The following is a 23,801-nucleotide window of genomic DNA, read 5'->3' as shown; positions in this document are numbered from 1 at the left end:
TCATGGTGCTGCTGGATTGCAGGGTCCAAGATCCAGGTGTCCACAGGGTTGCCTCTCTTCTTGGCTTGTCTTCTCTGTGTCTTCGTGTGTGTGTGTGTGTGTCTGTGTGTGTGTGCGCGTGTGCGCGCGTGTGTGTGCACACTTGCTTCCTAATCTCCTTAAAAGGACACTGGTCATGTTAGATTAGGGCCACCCTTATGACCTCATTTTTCATTTTATTACCTCTTTAAGAACCCTGTCTCCAAATGCAGTTACATTCTAAAAGACTGTTGGTTGTGGGAGTAGGGGAGTTGGGCAGACAGAATTCTGCCCAGAACAGAAAGTTTCTCCGAACCGTCCTCCAAGGGTGGAGGAGGTGAGCAGAGCCTCCATCCAAGAGAGAGCCTGAGTGGAGTGTGGGTAGCTCTGCCTTCAGGCAAAGGCCCACCGTCGATGAGGGGCCCTTCCTTCTTACAGCCTGAGCCACCCTCGCCTCTGCATCTGGTCATTTGTAACCCAGACTGCTCGCCCTTCAGCTCTTATCCTCAAGGACTGCTGTTGTCTGAGGAGGTTGTGCTGGTCCTCCAAGCTCCCTCTTCCTGCCAACCCTACCTTTTGTTGTCTAGTCGCTGAGTCGTGTCCTGCTCTGTTGGGACCCCATGGACTGTAGCCCGCCAGGCTCCTCTGTCCATGGGATTCTCCAGGCAAGAATGCTAGAGTGGGTTGCCGTTCTCTTCTCCAGGGGGTCAAACCCAGGTCTTCCTGCATTCCAGGCCAATTCTTTACCGTCTGAGCCACCAGGGAGACTTCCAAATGAAGCAAGCCATTATCAGAACGAAGGGTATTTCTCCTTCATAACTAGATACAATTAACATATCTAGTGGAATCAAGCATCATTCTAATACCACCCAGCATCTATTGATAGTCCATATTTCAGCTTCCTGTCTGTCCCCAAAAGATTCTTTACAGATTGGTAGCCTTGCTTGCGCTTGCTTGCTTGTTTTAACCAGAATCTAATCAAAGGTAATGTTCAGTGTTTATGTTTCTTAGTTAATCAAAAACAATAGTTCTCCCAGTGTGGCCTTCACATCCAGCATCTCCTGACAAGTGGTGAGAAATGCACTTAAAAAAATCTCTTTCAGCCTATCAAAATGCGCATTTTTAGACCTCACCCCAGACCGACCGAATCAGAAACTGAATTCAGTCTGAGTTTCAACCGTCCGCCCCACCGTCCCCATGCCTCTGCTGCACACTGAAGTCTGAGAACCGCTGGTCTAGAAGAATCCCCCTCCCTCTTTATGATATTCTTTCTTGGGAAAGACCAGGCCAGTTGTCTTGTAGAAGATGCTCTGGCTGTCTCCCCCTAGTGATGTGTAACTTTTTCCTCTGTTCGCTGCTTTCCCACTCAGTAGAGGTTAGGTGTTGAGTCTTGATGAGAATTCAGTGTTTTGTGAAGGCCGTACAGTTGGCGATGCTGTGCCCTTCACGCTGTCACACACCTGGAGGCATGTGTGTGGTGGTTCCCCATTAGTGTGCTAGGTTTGATCACTGCGTTAAAATGACCGTAGCCTGTTTTCTCCGTAGCAGTGGTACTAGGGGTGCAGCGGGGATTTCGGCAATCTGTAGGGTGATTCCCTGATACTGTGCGAGTGTCCAGATCTTCACCGGCCTTTGGTCTCACGGTTCTAGTCTATAGCTGTTGGGTGTAATGTTCTGTCTGTGTCAGGGCAGACTCGTGTTGACATCTTCCGTCTCCCTTGCAATCCTCTTGTTTGCGTGCTCTGTCATTTACTGAGAGAGAGGAGCTAAAATCTCCAGCTTGTTGTTCTAAGGTTTGCTTTGTATTTTGTGGCATTGCTTGTTTGCTCAAGCCCCACAGCTTTTGGGGTCTTAATTCTCCGACCAGGATTGAATCCTGGGCCCGGCAGTGAAAGCACTGACTCCTAACCACTGGACCGCCAGAGAATCCCTGGGGGCCTTGTGTATTTTGAAACGATGTTTGTAGATGCATAAACGCTTAGGAGTGTTGCATCTTGTTAAATTGATTTGTATTGTTTTTTAATGTCCTCTGTCTCTTGCCTTAAAGTGTGTCTTGGTATTAACAGAGCCCCTTCAACTTCTGCTTGGTGTTCGTGTGGTCTATTTTCTAGCCATCTGTGTCCTTACATTTAAATTGTGTTTCTCGTAGATGCCATGCAGTTGTGTTTTTAATCTAATCTGACAGTATTTGTCTTTTAAAAACTTCTTCCTTTTGGCTACGGTGGGTCTCCGTTGCTGCTCGGGCTTTTCCCCAGCTGTGGAGCGCGGGGGCTCCTCTCCTGCAGTGTGCAGCCTTCTCATTGCAGTGACCTCTCGTTGGAGAGCACAGGCTTAGTAATTGGGGCGCACGGCCTTAGTTGCTCTGAGACATGTGAGATCTTCCCGGACCAGGGATCGAACCCGTGTCTCCTACACTGGCAGGCGGATTCTTCACTACTGAGCCACCAGGGAAGCCCCAGTATTTGTCTTTCAACAGGATAGTTGGTTCCATGTTATTTAGTAAATTACTGATATGGTTGAACTCTTTATATTTGATTCTCTTTTCCTCCCATTTTCCTGAATCCTTTCAGGATGACTTACGTGTTTCCCTATTCCATTTTTTTCTTTGTTAGATTTTTAGCAGCAAATTTTTCTTTTTCTTTTTTAACAGATACATTTTGACATGCTCAAATGTGTTCTTGAAACGGAAGTGGGGACAGAGGGCTCAGAATGTCTCCTGGATGGGGAGATAGTGAGGGGTGTTTCCAGGGGGGCCCAGGGTCTGACCCCTTGCCCAAAGAGCCAGATCTCACTGGCCCTTCCCATAGCCCAGGACTCGAGTGCCACTTATGCCCACGGATTGTCCCTCCACGGACACCCAGAGCCCAGGTGCCAGCTGAGCCCTGCACTCTGCTGTGAGCTCGGGCAGCCACCTCCCCTTGTCGGCAGCCTCCTGAGAAGTCGTCCTGATCCGAGGGGTGGAGGGTGAACTTGGACCTGGGGAGCTGGTTAGAAGATCTGAATGGACAGACTGGTCTCCAGCTCTCCTGTCAGCGCAGCGAGGTCCCGCAGCCTTTGGGGCGGACAGGACATGCGGGTCAGCTGGACGAAACACGCCTGGCCAGTGCCTGGGTGGTCACTGCCAGGATCTGCCTCAGACATGCCTGCCCGCCACTAGCCCTTAATATTTCCAGGACCTCTGCTCTGCTGCCCTTCAGGGAATTCACCCACCTCTCGTCTTAGTTTGGCTGCCAGAGGGACCATCGGGCATCCTTCACTTCTAAAGTTTTTCTGGGAGCTCTGTCATGCCCCCAACCCCTTCCAGTGCACTCGTGGGACACTACTTTATCAGCAGCGTGTGTTGGAGGGAGGGTGGGGAGAGATCGGGCCAGGACGCAGCTCAAGAGTTGAAATTAAAACACCGAGTAAAAGGCAGTGCGGGCTTCCACAGCGCTTCCATTGTGTGCAATAGCGGGCCGCCTCATGTGACCATCTTGGCTCTCTGTAAATACGAGTTCTTGAGATACTTGAGCATGGCTTTCTCTTTCGTTCGTTACCAGCCTGAGACTCCACAGCTGATGGGGGCCAGATCCAGGACTGAGCCAAGACTGCCTGAGAGCCTCAGTGCCCACATCTGCAAAACGGTCTGGTTTAATACCTCCCTCCAGGGGGTGATGTGAGAAGCTAACCTTCCCAGTATTTTTCGCTTGAGACTAGTAAAAGCTCCTGAGGAAACCCAGTCATCCCTATGGCCCTGCTTCTAGGAGCTGCGGACCCACTTTATGGTGGAAGTAGTCTGGCAGGTGGGGCTTCCCATGTAGCTCAGTGGTGAAGAGTCCTGCAATGCAGGAGACGCCGGTTTGATCCGTGGGTTGGGAAGAGCCCCTGGAGATGGAAATGGCAAGCCACTCCAATATTCTTGCTCAGAAAATCACATGGACAGAGGAGCCTGGTGGGCTACAGTCCACGGGGTCACAAAGAATTGGTCACAACTTAGCGATTAAACAAGTGTGGCAGGTGGGGGCGTCTACTCTGAGATCCGCTCCCAGAGGCTCCTGGGGGGGAGGCCAGTTGAGGGTGATCTTGAGCTGCCGGTGGCACCCTCCCTAAAGTGAGGGTTCAGGAGGTGGACCCCGGAGCCCCTGGCTGGGAGGAGACAGCTTGAAAGCTGCTTTGGCCACCTCACCGGCCCCTCCCTGGGAGGGGAGTTAACTAGAGGGGACTCTGCTCTAGCCCAGGAGCTGGAAACATGGAGTCTCTCTGTCTGCCTAATGTAGCCACCCCATCAGAGCACAAAGCTTGAGCTCCAGAGCTTTGATCTCACAGTATGAGATCAGTCCCCAGGGCTGGCTGAGATGGGTGATAACCTGTAACAGTTCGGTGACCGGGAGCTCCCACTTTTGTCTTTGGCTCTCATGGGGACGAGTTGAGGCCTTGTATCTGAGTCAGGGTTGTTTTTGTTCAGAAGGCAGGGCTAAGGCACCAGCCTCTCTGTGTGGACACTTTAAATCCCCCTTATTCCCACCCCTTGGCTGGCACCCAGGCACACCCCCTTTGCTAAACCAGAATCTTCCATCAGCTACTGATGAGCACCAGCTGCCTGCAGAGCCAGGCCTGGCTTCAGGGCAGGAGTTGTAGCCACAAACAGGGGTCAGGGACCACCTGCATCGCTGCTAATGGCGGCTGCCAGCATCTCTGCGTGATGAGGGCTGCTGAGCCACAGTGGTGAGGAGGGGACCCCCACCCAGGTGACCCCATCCCTCCCCCATGCACGTGGGGCACTGACACCAACAAGTTAGCTCCTTAACCTGAATTTTCTGCCACCTGCAGGAAAGACCCAGAGAGACCCAGACCCGGCCTATCACTGTTCCTGGGTGCTTGGCTGATTGGGAGGGTGAGGAGGGATTTGGTCCCCTGCCCAGTCCCCCAAGCTCACTTCAGCCTCGCCCAGACAGCAAGCTGGCCTCTCCCCCACACTGTGCTTGGTTTGTGTCCATCTCTCCCCCCATACCTTCCCTGCAGGGATTCCACGTGTGCCCACTGGTGCCTGGCAGCAGGGGAAGCTGGGATGTGCCCACCCAAGCTATTTTTACCCGGCTCTGTCCCCACAGAGCTGTTTTCTGGCTGCAAGTTGCTGCCTGGGGAGCAGAGCCATTGCCAGGGCTGGGGGTGGACAGCCGGAGCTGCGAGCCTGGCAGACTCCCTTGCCCAGGCAGCATCTCACCCTCACACTTATTAAAGGGTATGATTAGTGTGCAGAGAGATCTTCCAAGACAGTGGGCAGAAGGTGACCTGGTGGGAGAAAAGAGGCTCCTGTTTGGAGAGCAGTCTTGGTACTCAGGAAAGTCTGGCTCCCAGAAGCTGGACCCAACCTGCTTTTTTTTTTTTTACCCAGTGTGCTGTCGGACTGGAGTGGGGCCACTAGGCCAGCAGGCACCCCAACTGCCTTCTCTCAATGCAGTGAAGAAAATAATAGATTTTTTTGAACACTTTCTGCTTAGAAAGGGCCTCCCTGGTGGCTCAGATGGTATAGAATCTGCCTACAATGCAGGAGACCCAAGTTCAATCTCTGGGTTGGGAAGATCCCCTGGAGAAGGGAATGGCAACCTGCTCTGGTATTCTTGCCTGGAGAATCCCAGGGACAGAGGAGTCTGGTGGGCTGTGGTCCATAAGGTTGCGAAGAATCAGATGGGACTGAGCAACTAACACTATAGTTTGACCTCGGCTTAAAATAGGTGCCAACTCGTTTAACCCTTCCCTGGGTGGGGAGACCGAGAAGCTGAATAACCGAGAGCACAGAGCTGCTCAGTAGCGGGGCCGGGATCTGAGCCGGCCAGTCTGCTCTCAGTTTGCTCCTCACGCGGCTCTGCCCCCCTTTGCTGTGTTTCCGGCACCTGTGAGGTGCAAGGCATTGTTCTAGATTCTTCACGGCAGTCTTGCCAGGTAGGTGTGTCCAGCCCTGTCTTTAGATGAAGCTCAGAGATTGAACAGCTGGGTCACAGCCACCAGCGGCCGTGCTGGGGTCGGCACTCGGGGCTCTCATGCGGGGCTCCTCCCAGCCAGCCATCCGCACCTCCGTTTGGGTGCATTGTCAATCACCCGCGCCGTGCTCTCTGTGACGCTGACTGTGGGGGTTCAGGTGTAGAAGTCCTCATGTTCATCCCCTTAGGGTCTTCCCCCTTCCTGGGGAATGTGGAAATGGGGTCACCTGGAGTCTTTTGGCTGCTAGGAAAATGGGCTGGGCTGCTACATTGCTTCAGTTGTATTCAACTCTTTACAACCCTATGGACAGTAGCCCACCAGGCTCCTCTGTCCATGGGATTCTCAAGACAAGAGTACTGGAGTGAGTTGCCATTTCCTTCTCCAGAGGATCTTCCGAAGCCAGGAATGGAACCCAAATCTCCTGCATTGGCAGGCGGATTTTTTACCGCTGAGCCATCTGGGAAGCCCCTTGGGCTGGGATGGGGAGGGCCAAAGAAAGTCATCCATCTGGGGCCCTCCACACCCGCTCAGAGCATTGTTGGCCACTCCAAGGCTTGGAAGGGCCCCACCAGTCCTGATGCTTGGCCTTCTTACCAGCCATTGAATTCAGCTCATGCCAGCTTCCTACAGAGGAAGAGGTGACTTGGGACCTGCTGGTGGGTGAAGGCTGCTCCTGAGATTGGAGAGAGGGGGTCACTGCGGGCAAGACTGTGTGCCTCTGGGCTCCCACTTCCAGCTGAGGCCAGCAGCATCCTGCCCCAGCCCAGAACAGGGGCGAGGGGAGCAGATGCTGGTGCTGCAGACATGCCCCCCCAGAGCGGCTGGCTGGGACCTGTTTGCTCAGCCTTGGACCTCAGAACTCTCCAGAAACCCTAGTCCCTTAAGGACGGCACACCTCCTGGCCTCTGGTCTGTCCTAGATCTGGCTGACTAGCCGGGGACCCACGGGCTGTAGGGACAGCTCGGCTCCTGCAACACACAGCCCTTAAGAGGGGCCAGAAATTGTGTTGAGTGGCTCATGTAATTGACTGAAAGCTGTACTAAGTGAAAAACAGAATGGCTGTGAGCATGTCAGTTGTTCACCCTCATGATCACATATCTGACCGGGCGCCAAGGCCCCTCAGTATCAGGAGAGTGTCAGACCACACATTGTTAGCCTGGAAAAAGAGCAAAATTCAGACTTCAGAGTCTGTGTGTCTACTGAGCGAGCGTCACTTTCACACCATTGTAAAGTCAAAAAATCATAGGTTGAGCCATCATAAGTCAGGGACTGTCTGTTCTAGAAATGGTTTTGAAGCTACAATTAAAATTTCCACTTGCCTTGAGCAACAGTTGTGGGTTGAACGAAGAGGTGTTGCCATAGGGAGACCAGCTGTTTTGTAAAAGAAAAGGCTGGTGTGTTGAGAGGGTGTGCACATGTGTGTGTAGTGGGGGCTGTGGGGTTGAGGGTCCTGGACATGGTGTGTCCGGAGCCCAGCTCCAGGTCTCAGCGGGGGCGTCTGTGGCCCGGGCGTTCCAGGCAGCCCCTCCCTCTCCGATCTCCCGTGTGTGTCGATGAACGAGAGGAATCTTCATCCTAACCTCCTTCTCTCCCTGGAGCTCTCCCAGGGCTGTTGAGAGACAAACGCTGTGTGCGTGTGAGACAAGGTGCTTTGTCAAGGGTGAAGGGCCCAGCAGCTGTGGACCCTGCTCAATCAAAGAGTAAAACTACGCCCAGGAGGTGGGGGTCAAGTTGGGGAGGGGCCCCCGTGGGGTGTCTGACCCCTCTGCTGCCCCTGCCCCTCCTGTGGCTGAGACAGCCCACTCCAGGCCACTCTTTCCCCGCTGGGCAGGGCGTTGGGCCAGGTGCCAGGAGTGTGGGCACGTCTCCATGGGACCTCAGGTGAGAGGGGCCGTCGGTCCCCACCTGCGTCCTGTGAGTTGGGTGTTGGGACAGAGTGGCTGGCTGCAACTCAGCCTCCACACAAAGACAGAAATATAGATCAATGGAACAAAATAGAAAGCCCAGAGATAAATCCACACACATATGGACACCTTATCTTTGACAAAGGAGGCAAGAATATACAATGGAGTAAAGGCAATCTCTTTAACAAGTGGTGCTGGGAAAACTGGTCAACCACTTGTAAAAGAATGAAACTAGATCACTTTCTAACACCGCACACGAAAATAAACTCAAAATGGATTAAAGATCTAAATGTAAGACCAGAAACTATAAAATTCCTAGAGGAAAACATAGGCAAAACACTCTCCGACATAAATCACAGCAGGATCCTCTATGATCCACCTCCCAGAATTCTGGAAATAAAAGCAAAAATAAACAAATGGGATCTAATTAAAATTAAAAGCTTCTGCACAAAAAGGAAACTATAAGCAAGGTGAAAAGACAGCCTTCTGAATGGGAGAAAATAATAGCAAATGAAACAACTGACAAACAACTAATCTCAAAAATATACAAGCAACTTATGCAGCTCAATTCCAGAAAAATAAACGACCCAATCAAAAAATGGGCCAAAGAACTAAATAGACATTTCTCCAAAGAAGACATACGGATGGCTAACAAACACATGAAAAGATGCTCAACATCACTCATTATCAGAGAAATGCAAATCAAAACCACAATGAGGTACCACTTCACACCAGTCAGAATGTCTGCGATCCAAAAATCTGCAAGCAATAAATGCTGGAGAGGGTGTGGAGAAAAGGGAACCCTCCTACACTCTTGGTGGGAATGCAAACTAGTACAGCCACTATGGAGAACAGTGTGGAGATTCCTTTAAAAATTGCAAATAGAACTGCCATATGACCCAGCAATCCCACTGCTGGGCATACACATTGAGGAAACCAGAATTGAAAGAGACACATGTACCCCAATGTTCATCGCAGCACTGTTTATAATAGCCAGGACATGGAGACAACCTAGATGTCCATCAGCAGATGAATGGATAAGAAAGCTGTGGTACATATACACAATGGAGTATTACTCAGCCGTTAAAAAGAATACATTTGAATCAGTTCTGATGAGATGGATGAAACTGGAATGATTATACAGAGTGAAGTAAGCCAGAAAGAAAAACACCAACACAGTATACTAACACATATATATGGAATTTAGAAAGATGGCAATGATGACCCTGTATGCAAGACAGCAAAAAAGACACAGATGTGTATAGCGGACTTTTGGTCTCAGAGGGAGAGGGAGAGGGTGGGATGATTTGGGAGAATGGCATTGAAACATGTATACTATCATGTAAGAATCGAATCACCAGTCTATGTCCGACGCAGGATACAGCATGCTTGGGGCTGATGCACGGGGATGACCCAGTGGGATGTTGTGGGGAGGGAGGTGGGAGGGGGGTTCATGTTTGGGATCGCATGTACACCCGTGGTGGATTCATGTCAATGTATGGCAAAACCAATACAGTATTGTAAAGTAAAATAAAGTAAAAATAAAAATTAAAAAAAAAAAAAAAGGAAACAGCCTCCAGTAAGGCAAACATGCGTTAGCCAGAGACCAAGCCATATGCTTGCACACAGACACTGGTCTCCACGAGGCCCCGCCTGCCTGCCTTCTGGAGGCTGGCTGGGTGGCAGCCTCCTGGGGACGCCTGCTGACACGGTTCCAGGGGAAAGGCGTGGCCGTGGCTGACTCACAGTCTGACCCCAGCACTCCCATTGATGCCCACGTGGCCCCAGGCCAGACAGCAGTGGAAGGAGACCCGGCCTTCAGGGCCGTGAAGACGGGGAGGAACACCCACTTGCAGAGTGACCAGGCCCCCTCTCGTGAGCCACAGAGCCGGGACTCCCAGCGAGCGCTGCCGTGTCTGGGAGGGTGAAAGCCTGCGGGTGGGTGAACAGAGCACACACCTTACTCCTCCGTAGCCCAGCTCTCCCTGGAGGACCCCCCGCCCCCGGTGGCCTTGCACCATCCTGGAGATGCCCTGCTGGGGGCCGGGTAGGGGGTGGCATGTGGAAGTTGCAGCATTAGGCGGAGCATCGGGCTTCACTGCCACATGTCTCTCTTCATGATCACTGTGGGGTCTGAAAATCTATGAAGCATGGGTTGCATCAGGGATAAATAGAACCAGGCAAGCGGTGGTCAGAGGCAGGTGGGGGTCCTTTGCCCACCGGCCAGGGGACTACTAACAGGTTACTGTCTGAGCCTGGACTGCCTCGTTAGTAAAATGGGGATGGGAATCTGTCTCTCAAAGGGTCATAAAGCCCAAATGAGATTATACATGAACTCTCAACTCGGTGTCCCGAATTGATGAGTGGTCGGTCTGTGAATGCTGGGTTTTCTTTGTTCCTACGGGAACACAGCTTCAGGCTTGCTGACAAGAGCTTGCTTAGGACATAAGATCTGATCAGGTTTGGAGCTCTGTGGTGTTGGATTATGACATAGAGTCAGACACAGCTTAGCGACTAAACAAGAAAGGTGGAAAGGGCCACATGAACACTAGGGGTGAGTTTAATTACACAGCCCCTCGGCCTCCACAGTCAGGGGTGGCTGGCTGCCTGACGCTGGCTTTATTGGTCCATCTGGTGCTCAGCCCGAGTCACGGCACAGGCAGGAGCCAGGCTCATTAATCACCATCTATTCTTAGCCTCAGCAAGTCTTGGTGGGGACAGACCCCCAGGAGGGGCTGCCTGCTTACCAGCGGACACAGCTACGCTGCTCACTCACCACCTTCCTTGGATGTCTCTGATCCTGTTGTTGTCTGAGATGCCCCAAGGCTTTTCACAGCCCTGTTACTGTTAACCTTCCTGTTGTCCTGGGGCTGGAGGAAGCACCTCTAACTGAGGCTCTGCCAACCCTAGCTGAGAAGCAGGCCGAAGAACCTGGGGGGTAGTTGATATCTCAGCTGGGAGCAGGTGGAGGCATCCTTAGGGGCAAAGGATCCTTAGGGGTTCCTACCTCCTTGGGGGCAAAGCAGCCTTGAAAAATGACTTGCCGAAAGCTGCCTCTCAGACTAGGGTAAATGCTGAATAAACCCAGAGATCGTCTCAGACGGTTTTGGCAAAAGGTTTGGGCAGATCTTTATGGTGTGCTGGCATTGTGCCGGGCAGTGTGTGAGGACCGTGGGGACCGGCCCAAAGCTCAGACTTGAGAGACCTAGAATTCTTGCTCCCCAGGGTGGCTGTGGTTGGATCGCATCACCGATTCAATGAACGTGCACTTGGGTGAACTCCGGGAGATGGTGAGGGCTAGAGAGAGGCCTGGCATGCTGCAGTCCATGGGGTCCCAAAGAGTCGGACACAGCTTAGCCCTGAACAGCGACAGCAGTAAGGTGGCTGTGGCTGGGCCGGGACAGACTTGTGGCCAGGGGTTATCCATCGAGGTCCTGCTGGGAACAGGGATCCGTAGGATTCTGTTGCCATTCTCGGCTTACAGAGAGGCCAGAACTGGAGTTCAGAGACAATATTTAACATGCCCAGAATCAAGGCGTTGGGGGACAGAGGGGGGCCAACCCTTAGGCTCTGCTGATGCCCCTGTAGCATGTTGCATCAAACTCTGCTAGGTCATTGTCGTTTTCACTGGGGCTGTGCCCTTATAATATAACCCTGAGAAGCCTTGTCTGAGTCACCTGGCTTCCTGTCCAGACTTTGGGTTGGAGACCCTGCCGAGCGGGGTCTGAACCATGCAGCTGGCCTGGCTGTGGCCCTTCTCCATGGACGGCGGTCCCAGAGGTTCCCACCCCTCACTGGGCTTGCTTAAGAGGCCCCCAAGACAGATCACATGCCAGGGTCTCATACCCGAGGTCTTGGGGTCTGTGGCTCCCTGGCGCCACCTGCCAGTCCCCTCCTGGCATCTCTGTGGTCTGAGGAGCAGTGCTGAGCCCCAGAAGCCAGGCTCACTCATGCTGTCCCCTTCTGTCTTCCCCAGGACAGCGAGGTGCCGGACCCCACCTTCGCTGATGGTGAGCTCCTGCCCACAGAGCCAGACTTCTTTGCCGAGGATGAGGATGAGGCCATGACGCTGGCCCCGCCCGAGGGCCCCCAGGAGTCGGACATGGAGGGCCCCATGGAGAGCACCCAGATCCTGGAGGGGCCGGTCGGAATTCCCGCCGAGAAGGATGCAGGTCTAGGAGGCCTGTTCCTGCCCGAGGACAAGTGAGTTAAGACTGCCTGGAGCTTCAGGCATCAGGAGAAGGTGATGAACATGTGATGATCAGCCCAGAGATTTGGAAAAGGAAGCAAGGGCTTCCAGTATCCGTTGACCAAACAAAATTGTCAGCTTTTCATCATTTGCACTTTTCAAGGAAAAGGCAATTTCATATGTTTCAGCCTAATGTATTTTCTCAGTTCAGGTGTTCTCAAACCCCAGTGGCTCTAGAAGTCACGGTCTTCAAGGGAGGAGGTGCCTCTGGAGTTGTTCATCCATGTTGAGTCCTGGGAGCGGTCCATCCACTGTGCTTGTGACCATAGCCCCTGGACAGCCGGTCATGGGGACCACAGACCCTTTGACCCATTGGCTAATCATCTGCTACCTGATCATTCCCGTGTTTTCCGGGACCAGTCACCGGGAGGCAGCCAGCAGTGGGTGCCAAGAGTTTTAGTCAAACTTATACAAGAACAAAGTGAGGAATGTGACAAATGCAGCCCCAGGCGCTAAGGAACCGGAGGGCAGATAAATAAGTAAATAAATAGGGTGAGGGTACCAAAAGACTTGATCTTTGTCTCCCTGTCATTTAAGGCTGTGATGCCGGATCACTGTTTCCCAGTTTTGAGTGCGGAGTCTTAGAGGGTGGAGAGATCCTAGTTAATGAGCAGCTACCACCCAGTGACTCAAGGGAAGATCTGTTCTGCCAGGTGATGTGCTAGCTGTACTTCTTTGCTCTTAGGTTGCAGAGCAGGTGCAGCCAGCCCCTGACACCGCCCCAGGCCACCCTGGGTCACCTGTGAGAGACTCAGGGTCTCAGACCCGTGATCTGTGGCGTCAGGCTTCTTTGGACAAGAATTCCTCCCTATAGACATAGGAGACGCATCCTGCCTTGTAACTCATTGTTATTTTAAAAACCTCATTCATTGTTGGAACATGAGCACTTACACAGCTTGAAAAAGGGAGAAAAAGTGAGAATGAAGGGCAGGTAACTCACTTTACTGATGGCGCCACTCTCCACACCCCAAGCCCGATTGCTGTTTAAATATCTTCACTTCCTGCTTTTCCTCCTTCTGTGTAGACCCGTCTCATGCTTAGGCTTTTTATGCTTAAAATTTTACCTCTTTTGTGTCATTGTTGGTTTTAATTTTGCATGTGTGTGCTCAGTCATGTCCGACTCTTTTCCGCCTCATGGACTGTAACCATGCCAGGCTCCTCTGTCCATGGAATTTTCCAGGCAAGAATACTGGAGCGGGTTGCAGGTGGATTCTTTACCACTTAGTGCTACCTGGGAAAACTTTAAAAAAATGTTTTTAAGTTTAGCTTTTAGTTTTAATTTTTTTAAATTAAAAAAAGCTTTGAGTTTTAATTTTTCCACGTTATTGCCAATGTTTTTTTTTTTTTTTACAAACCTTTCCACTACAGTTTGAGAGTCCACAGTTTATGTGATCATTTCATTTACTGATACAGGCTATCATTTAATAACCATTTCAGTGTTGCTTCAATAAGCCATTGAGTTGTAAGCAGTGTTTTGCTACCCTGTGGAAATGTCGATTTGAGCATCTCTGGAGCAGAAACTTTTTCTGTGATGAGATGTTTCCCTTAGGATACGATCCCCAGAGTGTACTTAACCAGGGCAGGAGGACAGGCTTCATCGTCAGGGTCCTGGTGTCCTGGCCTGCCTGTCCCCCACGGGCTGTGGCGCCCCCCCGGTTCGCAGCTGGCCCTTGTCCTGCACTCAGGTCCCTGGGCCACCCTCCGTCCATGACCACGTCAGACCTCTCCACGCACTCCACCACCTCGCTCATCAGCAACGAGGAGCAGTTTGAGGACTACGGGGAGGCGGATGACGTGGACTGTGCCCCCAGCAGCCCCTGCCCGGACGACGAGACCAGGACCAACGTCTACTCGGACCTGGGGTCGTCAGTGTCCTCCAGGTGACCCCTCAGTCTACAGCGGCCTTTGGGATCCAGGAAAAGTGGCAGAACCAATCCTGCCTCATCCCGGGGGGGTTTGGCAGGCAGAGCCGTGAACTAACTGGGCTCTGCTCCTGTAGATGGGCAGGAACTGCCTCTGAATCCTGCAGGGGGCTGGGGGTTGGGGGTCTGGAATTCCTCCTTCCTTCTATCTTGGGGAAGAAACCAAATTAACCAGCCTGAGGGGCTGCAGATGCCAAGTGGCATGTTGATACCTTCCCACGCAGCTGAGTCATTGCTTACTCTGACATTAACTGTCAGTTTCCTCCTCTGTGAAATGGGTACAACTCATTGGCTTCCTCTTTGAGAGCACTGGAAGAGGGAGCTCTACTGTTGTAGTTCCACTCCCCACCCCCAAACACACACACACACACACACACACACACACACACACACACACACACACACACACACACACACACACACACACACACACACACACACACACACGCACACACACACACACGGCTCACAGGTTTCAGAGAACCTAGGAATAAGCTCAGCGGGATGGGGCACCGAACTGGACAGCGGTTCCGAAGGTGAACCTTTTTCCTTCTTACGACCCAGCGCGGGGCAGACGCCGCGAAAGATGCGGCACGCGTACGACAGCGAGCCCGTGGACGTCTACTGCTCCCAGTGCTGCAAGAAAATCAGCCTGCTCAACGACCTGGAAGCCCGGCTCAAGAGCCTGAAGGCTAATAGGTGCAGCCCTGGGGACCAGCGTAGGGGTCGGGGCGGGGGGGGGGACCCGGGGAAGAAGCACCACCCTCTCCTGGTCGGTGACTGGGGGCCCCGTCTCTCTCCTGGTCTGTGACTGGGGGCCCCCACCCTCTCCTGGTCGGTGACTGGGGCCCCCTCTCTCCCCTGATCGGTGACTGGGGGCCCCCACCCTCTCCTGGTCGGTGACTAGGGGCCCCACTCTCTCCTGGCAGGTGATCAGGGGCAGTTCTGAGGGCCAAGCTGATGTGTAAATTCCCTTCAGTGGGCAGAAAAAAGCCTCGCCTGCATTTGCGTATGCTGTGGCCAGGGCAGAGGAAGCAGTGGGCTAGAGGCCCCTCTGTTCAATGGCCTTCTCTCTCTCTCTGTCTCTCTGTGTAGCCCCAATCGAAAGATCTCCAGCACAGCCTTCGGACGGTAAGGTCCCCCACCGGGGGTGTGTATGTGTGTGTGTGTCACTCAGTCGTGTCCAACTCTTGTGACCCCATGGACTGTAGCCCACCAGGCTCCTCTGTCCATGGGATTCTCCATGCAAGAATAGTAGAATGGGTAGCCACGCCTTCCCCCAGGGCATCCTCTCGGCCCAGGAATCGAACCCGGGTCTCCTGCATTTCAGGCAGATTCTTTACCACCTGAGCAGGGTAGCTCGGGTTGAATGCTGTAGTGTCTTGCACTACACTCCTGCTGCCAGGGTGGCCAACTCTGTGCCAGCAACTCAGACCCAGTCAGTGCCCTTTGTGTGGCTGGACGCACAGAGGGGATGAGGCGTCCCAGGGCAGTGCAGGCAGCGGACGGATGATCCACTTCCAGGAAAGAAGGGCTGGGCTCCTCCCCAGCCTACCTGGTGTCCCTCCCGGCAGGGTTCAGCCTCTGAACCCGCAGCTGCCCCTGCCTCTGGCAGGCACCCCAGGGGTGCCCTGAGAGACACAGTCCGCCCCACACTCCATGTGCTTCCCTGTGCTCTGGAGCAGGCGGCCCTACCAGCAGAGGCCCTGGGCTTCCCGCTGACAGAGATGGGGTGTGAGGGTCTCCCCTGGAGCTGGTCCCTCTGCTTCTGGGCCCACCAGGTCCCGCACCAGCTCTCCCGCAGACTCGCCCAGGTCCGCACCTGGGGCCCTGGCAGCTGCAGCGAGGGTCCAGGCACTGGGGTGAGGCGGCGTCTTGGCTGAGACCCCGGCTGCTGCCTGGCACGGAGTGGGAGGTGGGGGCCGCTGGGGAGCAGCGGGGGTTTCTGCCTCAGGTAAGGGGTCACCTGGACAGCCGTGGCCCCTTTTCAGTCCCACTCACTAGCCCATGGTCGTGCACATCCTGGATGGGTTTCTGTCCCCCTACCCACGCCTGGGTCCCCAGTGACATAGCAGGAGTCAGCTTGGTTAGGGGGCTGGGTGGCCTCGGGGCGCCCAGGCCCTCTTCCCGGATTGTGGTGCCCAGCCGCCTCATTGGGGTGGTTCCCAGGTGGAAGGGGCTCAGGAGGTGGGGCTGGGGGAGGGTGCCTCCACTAGCTGGGTCCCACGTCACCTCTTAGCTGGCCCCCCAGTGAGCACAGGGAGCAGGAGGAAAGTCCCTGATGGACTGACCACGTCTGCCGGGGCTCAGGAGGGCCATTGCAGCTTGTCTGCTGTCCTCTGGGCAAAGCGATCTCTGGAGATCAGGGGTCAGGCCACTTCGCTCCCCTGACTGAGGGAGGGCAGCCTCCTCAGAGGGGTCAGGGGTCAGGCCACTTCGCTCCCCTGACTGAGGGAGGGCAGCCTCCTCAGAGGGGTTCCTGGTACTCTCCCAGCGGTCTGGGGTGCTTCCCCAGCCCATAGGCTGAGTCTGAACCCCAGTCTCCCCAAGGCCCCTGCAGCAGGACAGGCCTCCCCCTCCCCACCAGGCAGCTCATGCACAGACATGCATTTCCCCCCCACCACACCACCCCCAGGCAGCTCATGCACAGCAGCAACTTTAGCAGCAGCAACGGCAGCACCGAGGACCTGTTCCGGGACAGCATTGACTCCTGTGACAACGACATCACGGAGAAGGTGCGCCAGGGCGGGCGTGGGCAAACGGGACTCGCCACGCGTGCCCCCTGGGGTGGGGTTGGGGTGCTCCGAGGTACTGCCTGGGGACGTGGAAGACCCAGGAGTTGGGGGTAGGCAGCCCCGACCACCTGGACACATCCATCCCATCCCCACCCCAACATGACTCCTCTTCACACACCAGTGGGGGTCCTGGCCTCAGTCTCACCATCGTTAGGTTCTCTGTCCTGTGGACTCAAAGGTTTTCTCCGCCACCCCCTTATGGTAGGTGAGCTTCCTGGAAAAAAAGGTGACAGAGCTGGAGAACGACAGCCTGACCAACGGGGACCTGAAGAGCAAGCTGAAGCAGGAGAACACACAGCTGGTGCACAGGTCAGGCCGGCCTCGGCTGCGACGGCCCCGGGGGAGGTCGGGGCGGGGGTGACCTGCATGTCCTTCTAGCTCGGCAGGCCTGTGACCTGTCAGCACCTTGCTGTCGGCCCTGCCCATGTTGGGCGCCCAGGGGGACAGGTCTTTAGGGGACAGGAAGACAGGCAGAGCTTGACCTCGGCCCTCCAGGTCTGCAGCCCCAGCTCGGGTCAAAGGTGGAAGTTGAGACCCATTTCCTGTCTCTGTCCTGCAACAATGAGAGCCTGGCTCCGTTCCGGGGGACAAGCTTTACAGAGGGAGACGCTGGTGGGAGTCGGGCTCACACCTGCCACCTGTGGGAGGGGTCCAGGCATTGCTGTTGCCCCCACTGCCCGACAGAGGCCCACTGAACACAACTTGATGAGGTGGTGCGTGTAGAGAATGACCCTCCTGAAACTTGGTAAACTGATCCCCACCCAGGGTCTGGTCCTCAACCTTGGAGGACTCAAAGACGGGTCCTCTTGGGCATCCCAGAGGGTCAGCCTCACAGAGGGTCATGTCCCAGAGTGGTACACCATCCTGGCCACCAGTCACAGGGTTAGAAGGTCCACAGTGGTGCCAGGCCTTCCCCAGCTCTGGCGTGCTCACCACCAGCCAGGACGTGCCCATGTTTGCAGTCAGGGTGCCCAGTGAGCTGAACTGTTGATCAGAGGCATCCCGTCCTGGAAGGGAGGGAGTGAAAAGAGGAGGCGAGGCCTCTGGGCTGTTTGATCCAGCTGCAGTGAGGCCGGCCCTCTCCGTGCCGCCCTAGGAGACCCACTTCTCCCCTCTGGACTGACTGCTGGCACCGCCCCTCGGTGGCACACGTGGCTGGCCCGCCTCTCCTTAGCTTCTGCCAGGTCCCCTGTTCATCTGTCAGTAGAGCTGCCAGCCCACAGTTGGGGTGTCGGTGACGTGGGGTCCGGGGCTCCCCTTGGTCGCAGCCTAGGTTGAGGGGAGGAGAGTGAGGCCACGAGAGCTGGCCCTGCACTGGGGCCCACACGCCTCTCTGCAGGGTGCACGAGCTGGAGGAGATGGTGAAGGATCAGGAGACCACGGCCGAGCAGGCCCTGGAGGAGGAGGCGAGGCGCCACCGCGAGGCCTACAGCAAGCTGGAGCGCGAGCGCAGCACGGAGATCGAGCTGCTCACCACCAGGTGGGTCCCTCTGATGCCTCTGTAGGCAGATGCAGTCCCATTATTTAGATGGGAAAACTGAGCCCACGGGGAGGCCTCTGGTCCTAACAGTTCTCCTTTTGATACCTGAACGCCTGGGCGTGTTCTCTAGGAAGCAGGTAAAAGAATGTTCAAAGTAACATTTTTCATAGTAGGTCCAACTGGAAGTGATGCTTTATCTCCAGTGTTCTTGCTGGGAGAACCCCAGGGACGGGGGAGCCTGGTGGGCTGCCATCTATGGCGTCGCACAGAGTCTGACATGACTGAAGCAACTTAGCAGCAGAGAATAGGTTAAGGGAATGTGCACACACAGGTCTTGCCCTGAGTCCTGGGCTGGGTCTGCTGTCCAGGCTTGGAGCGCCCCCTGCTGTTGGGTTCTCCCCGCCCCTGAACACTAGGGTGCCCTGACCCGGCGACCCGGGGGCAGAGGCTGCGCAGGGCTGCCCCTGGGCCTGAGCCACAGCTGTTTGCACCAGAGGCAGGCAGGGGAGGACAACCTGGGGGCCTGGCGTGGTCACCCACCAGCTCTGTGACGCTGGACGTCCTCTGTCTCTTCCTGGGCCTCAATATCCATCCGTCAGCCTCCCCGTAGAGTGAGCAGGAAGGCAGACGGGCTGCGGCATAGCCAACCACTGCACCTAGGTGGGGACTCTGAGGATGTCCGAGGCCCTCCCCCCAAACCCAGGCCAGAGGCCCTCGTGGGCCCCTGACACAGTGGATGGCTGCCCCCCTTCTCCTCAGGCCCCTTGCTGCCCCAGGCTCTGAGCTGAGCCTTGGTGAGTCTGCCCGGCCCAGCCTGGGGTGGGAGGTGGTCTCTCACCTCGCACCTCACGGCTGGCAGGGTCAAGCAGGCCCAAAGGGGACTGGGCGGGCCAAACCTCCATGCAATCAGAGACACCCCGCCCCCCAATTTCCCTTAATCGTCCACTCATGTTCTAGAAGCTGTTGTTTTGCACCTGTTTCTTAATGAGCCTGGTCCCTCGTTCAACATCACGTCCTCTGCCTGCTCCTGACAGCCGACCAGTCGGCTGGCTGAGAGGTGGCTGGGATGCAGGTGGGTGTGCGGGTCCAGGAGGCCGGCTCTTTGCCTGACTCCAGGGGGCACTGTTCCCTCGGGTGCTCTGTGCCTCACGTGAGGCGGCCTCCTCAGGTAGGTGGGGGCAGGTCTGAGTTCCCCTCAAGCCCTGGAGAGGGGTGTTTTTCTCCTGGGGAGCCCAGTGGACAGCTGGGGCCAAGGAGCCCTCCATCCAAGGAGGATGCGACAGTGGGAAGGAGAGGGAATGCCCTGCTGGGAATGGCCCAGCACCATCCCAGGGCCACTGGCTGATGGCCCAGCTCACCGGCCCCTCTTTTTGGGTCACGTAAAATCGACCTGGACACCCCCTTGTGAACACTAACACAGGGTTAGAGGGTCAGAACCACTGCCCGTGGGCATCAGAGAACACGCCAAGGGAAGAGCCCCAGGGGAGAGCGAAAACCAAGTATGGTGCGTTCGTTGCCTTCAAACTGTGGATCCTCACAGGGGGGCCCCGCCGTGGACACCGCAGGAGGACTCTCCATTTAGCAGAAAAGCACCACTGCTGCCTCTCCCTCCGTGGGGTGTTGCAGGCCCTAAGCACGCATGTACAAAGAGCCCCACGCTCTTATTCATTCCCAAGTGAGTTTTTCCTTTTATTCAAAGATGATAGTAATTCAGGATCTTTATCATTTTGCCTTGGATGACAGGGAGCTCACAGCCATACTGCCATTTGGAACAATTATTCATATTCTCTCTCTCTCATTTTCTGGTATCTTCCTTCCTCTAGGGAGCTGAGAATTGCTACAGACTGTCAGACTGTGAGATAATCTCCATTTCTGACATTCTTGTCCTCCTTTCCCCAGAGTGCAGCAATTAGAGGAAGAAAACACCGAGCTTAGAACAACGGTGACTCGGCTCAAGTCACAAACAGAGAAGCTGGATGAGGTGAGCGTTAGGTTCAGGCATTGCTCAGACTTGGATCTTGAGCTGAATCCACAGAGAGGCTGTGTTGGCTATCGCTGGCCTTTCGGTTTCTAGTTTCTGAAATTCTCATTGCCCTAGCCAAAAAAAAAACATGGGGAGCAAAATACAAATAGTTTGTCTTTGCATATTTCTGATTTTCCAAATGTTGTACAGTGAATACGTTTCTCTGTATTATGGGGGAAAATAAGGAGAAAGAGGCCAGATTCTGTTTGGACTCTTACCTTCTATTCAAATCCATCTGGCATCGTTGAAGGACTGTGGAGACCTGAGGCTTTTCTTATTGCAGCTCTAGAATTAGGGGTCTAGCTGTTTCTTTAATTTGTGCCTTGGAGGGCTCTGTCCTGCGGGCTGGTCTGATTGCCTGTTTGTCGAGGTGGCTGCCCCAGGCCCCCAGCAAAGCCCCCCAGGGCGCAGCGGGCCCCCTGGGAACTCTCCCCCCTGCCCCGGTCTCCCTGGCTGCAGGAGCGGCAGCGCATGTCAGACCGGCTGGAGGACACCAGCCTGCGGCTCAAGGATGAGATGGACCTGTACAAGCGCATGATGGACAAGCTGCGGCACAACCGCCTCGAGTTCCAGAAGGAGCGGGAGGCGACACAGGAGGTGGGTCGGTGGGCTCCAGGGCGCCCCACCCCACCCCACCCCACCAGCCCCCCGCATCCATGCTCCTGCCAACCGGCCTCTTTCCCCCGCAGCTCATCGAGGACTTGCGGAAGGAGCTGGAGCACCTGCAGATGTACAAGCTGGACTGCGAGCGGCCGGGTAGGGGCCGCAGCTCGTCCTCCAGCCTCGGCGAGTTCAACGCCAGGGCCCGAGAGGTCGAGTTGGAGCACGAGGTCAAGCGGCTCAAGCAGGTAGGCCCCGGGAGCCCCCATCCCAGGGCATGAGGTGTCCAGGTCCCCTCGGGGTGCGTCTCCTGTGCAAGGCTGAGCGTCGGAGCATCTCCTTTTGCCTTGTAACTAACTGCCTGCTCCTCCCGACACCTTGATCGTCAGGCCCGCTCAGCCCTTTCTCCCAGCTCAGGCGAGGTGGGTGGAAACCCCAGGGTCGGTCTTTGGTCAGCATCCATGACGGGAAACAGACACCAGTCTTCTGTCCTGGGCACGTGGGAGAAGGAAACCTCACTCAGCTACACATCAGTGTCTCCCACCCCGAGCCCAAGAGTCCATTTCAGAGGGTTCCTGGACGCTCTCCTGTGACTGGGCAGCCCTTGGGGGTGGGGGAAGCAGGATCAGGAGGGGCAGTGACCCAACGGGGGCCTGAGGGTGCTCAGAGACCCTGCAGAATAAATTATCCCTGTGGGGCGGCTCCTCAAGGTCCCCGTCCCACAGCAGTCCTAAACCCCAACCCTTCTCAGCCACAAGGGGGCGCCCGGGGTCCCAGATGTGAGCAGGTAGGAGCCTTGATTCGAAAGCTAGGGCATGGGGCTGGTCAGCTGGCTCTGCGCAGGAGGCACACAGGAGCCGAGGGCACCGTGGAAAGAACTCCCCAGGGCAGGATTCCTGAGCCCGACTGCAGGAGGAGCCAAGGAGACGAGCTGACCTGCCACCCCAGGGACCCAGAGCATCACTTTCCCTCACCAAGGGCCAGTGTTGGAGAAGGAGCCACTGAGTGGGCAGTGTCCTCCAGGGCCCCTCTTCCGGCTCACCCACCCCCAGGGAAGAAGGGGTGGTCTGGAGCCATGCTCCTCCCTGGACACCTGGCTCCCTGAGCAAGGCTGTAACTCCTCCTCAGGACCCCAAGCCCCCTCAGGACCCAGCCCTCCTCGCCCTGGAGCCCAGCAGAGGCCAGGTCATCTGTGGGTGTCCTGGACTGGCCAGTGACGCACACCCTGGGGAGTGGTCAGGAGGCCATGGACGCGGAGCAGCGGGTCCCGGTGGGAGTCACAGTTGCCTGTGTCCCCCTCTGCAGGAGAATCACAAGCTGCGAGATCAGAATGATGACTTGAATGGACAAATCTTGAGCCTCAGCCTCTACGAAGCCAAGAACCTCTTTGCCACCCAGACCAAAGCCCAGTCCCTGGCAGCGGAAATAGACACAGCCTCTCGCGATGAGGTAACATGCCCACACGCTCTCGCCGTGGAGCCTGGCCTTCGCCCGTGAGTCCTGCCCCGGGGCAGGAAAAGCAGGCCAGGCCCTGGCCCCCTGGGCGTCCCCATCTGCAATGACCCCGAGTGATGGGGCAGAGCAGTGAGAGGAGGCAGAGTTAAGCCTGCTCCAATTTCCTATACGTGGTGAGAGGAGAGAGGGGTTGGGAGCAGAGCAGAGTTTGAGTTCGCTTGGTCGGGAGTGTGCCAGAATGGCCCGCTGATGTCATCAGTGTGCGATCCAGGGGAGGCCGGATGTCCCCTGGACCCAAGCCAGCAGGAGAAGGATATTAGCGTTTTGGGGGGCACCTGCTTGCAGTATGTCTTCATTTAATCTTCTGAGAACGCAAAGCCTTTCTGAACACTTCCATGTCACAGATCGGGAGACCAGGATCACCCAAGATCACCCAGCTTACGGAGAGAGAGGAACCCAGGTCCCTAGCACCAAAGCCCACTCTTTCTGCCCCACTGGGGTATGGTTATGAAAGATCAGGCCTCCAAGATACCCAGGTTAGATTTCAACATGAGTCACTGAACCCCTTTACCCTGTGCTGGGGACACACAGCCAGGAGCTGGCCCCTGGCCTTGAGGAGTGCCCACACGAGCCGAGCACCAGCCTCCAGCCTGCGGGCAGAGGCGCATCCCATGGACACGGCAGGAGTCGACCTGGAGAAGGACAGCGGCAGGACTGGGGGTGGCGAGAGAAACAGCGGGTGGTCTTAGGGTCTTGGGACATTGGGTGTCACTCCTGATTATGAACGCCTCTGGCCAGCATTCTCTGCCTTTATCAACAACATCGTACACATCTGGGCCCCCGCAACAGGCCAGTGATCCGGGCCTCTCTGGGGTTGTGGCCTGCGCCTCTGCACCTTTCCCCCTGCCTGGGCTCCAAGGCTGGTTTTGCTGGGACACTGGCTCTGCCCACACCCCAGCCCCCCGCCTGGCCTCTGACCTCGCTTTCTTGTTCCCTCTAGCTCATGGAAGCCCTCAAGGAGCAGGAGGAGATCAACTTCCGGCTGAGGCAGTACATGGACAAGATCATCCTAGCCATCCTGGACCACAACCCCTCCATCCTCGAGATCAAACACTGAGACGAGGGTGGCTGGCTGCAGAGCAGCCGCAGGACCCCCAGACCCCAGGATTCAGGGGCAGAACCCCGCCCGGGGATGCGGCCCGGGCCGGGCCTCCCACGCACACTGTAAATGTGTCTCTGGGCACCGCTGTGTAATGTGTACTGGTGTGTATGTGGGGAGGCCGTGCACACAGCAGAGCGTGACCCTGGGCAGCAGCCGTGGTGCCATCTGCGCCATCAGCTGTCCTGTGTTTTGCGGTCCCTCTGCCCCTCGCAAAGTGGGGCAGAGGGTCGTG

The 23,801-nt window shown here is 55.7% G+C and overlaps 1 protein-coding gene across 1 annotated transcript in view; it reads left to right on the top strand.

Moving 5' to 3' along the window:
• The window catches only part of RAB11FIP4 (RAB11 family interacting protein 4), a 102,331-nt gene extending 78,807 nt beyond the window's left edge, over positions 1 to 23,524 (top strand). Inside the window, exons 4-15 of the mRNA XM_052658405.1 lie at positions 11,860 to 12,086; positions 13,818 to 14,012; positions 14,619 to 14,753; positions 15,150 to 15,185; positions 16,690 to 16,789; positions 17,055 to 17,158; positions 18,189 to 18,329; positions 20,229 to 20,310; positions 20,812 to 20,949; positions 21,042 to 21,200; positions 22,258 to 22,401; positions 23,408 to 23,524. Of these exons, the coding sequence (XP_052514365.1) occupies positions 11,860 to 12,086; positions 13,818 to 14,012; positions 14,619 to 14,753; positions 15,150 to 15,185; positions 16,690 to 16,789; positions 17,055 to 17,158; positions 18,189 to 18,329; positions 20,229 to 20,310; positions 20,812 to 20,949; positions 21,042 to 21,200; positions 22,258 to 22,401; positions 23,408 to 23,524 (1,578 nt within the window). The remainder of the gene's footprint in view (positions 1 to 11,859; positions 12,087 to 13,817; positions 14,013 to 14,618; positions 14,754 to 15,149; positions 15,186 to 16,689; positions 16,790 to 17,054; positions 17,159 to 18,188; positions 18,330 to 20,228; positions 20,311 to 20,811; positions 20,950 to 21,041; positions 21,201 to 22,257; positions 22,402 to 23,407) is intronic.
• Positions 23,525 to 23,801: the final 277 nt, after the last annotated feature.

Source organism: Budorcas taxicolor, chromosome 19, assembly GCF_023091745.1.
Source record: "Budorcas taxicolor isolate Tak-1 chromosome 19, Takin1.1, whole genome shotgun sequence".
Lineage (NCBI taxonomy): Eukaryota > Metazoa > Chordata > Mammalia > Artiodactyla > Bovidae > Budorcas > Budorcas taxicolor.
This window is presented reverse-complemented; position numbering and strand designations above follow the sequence as displayed.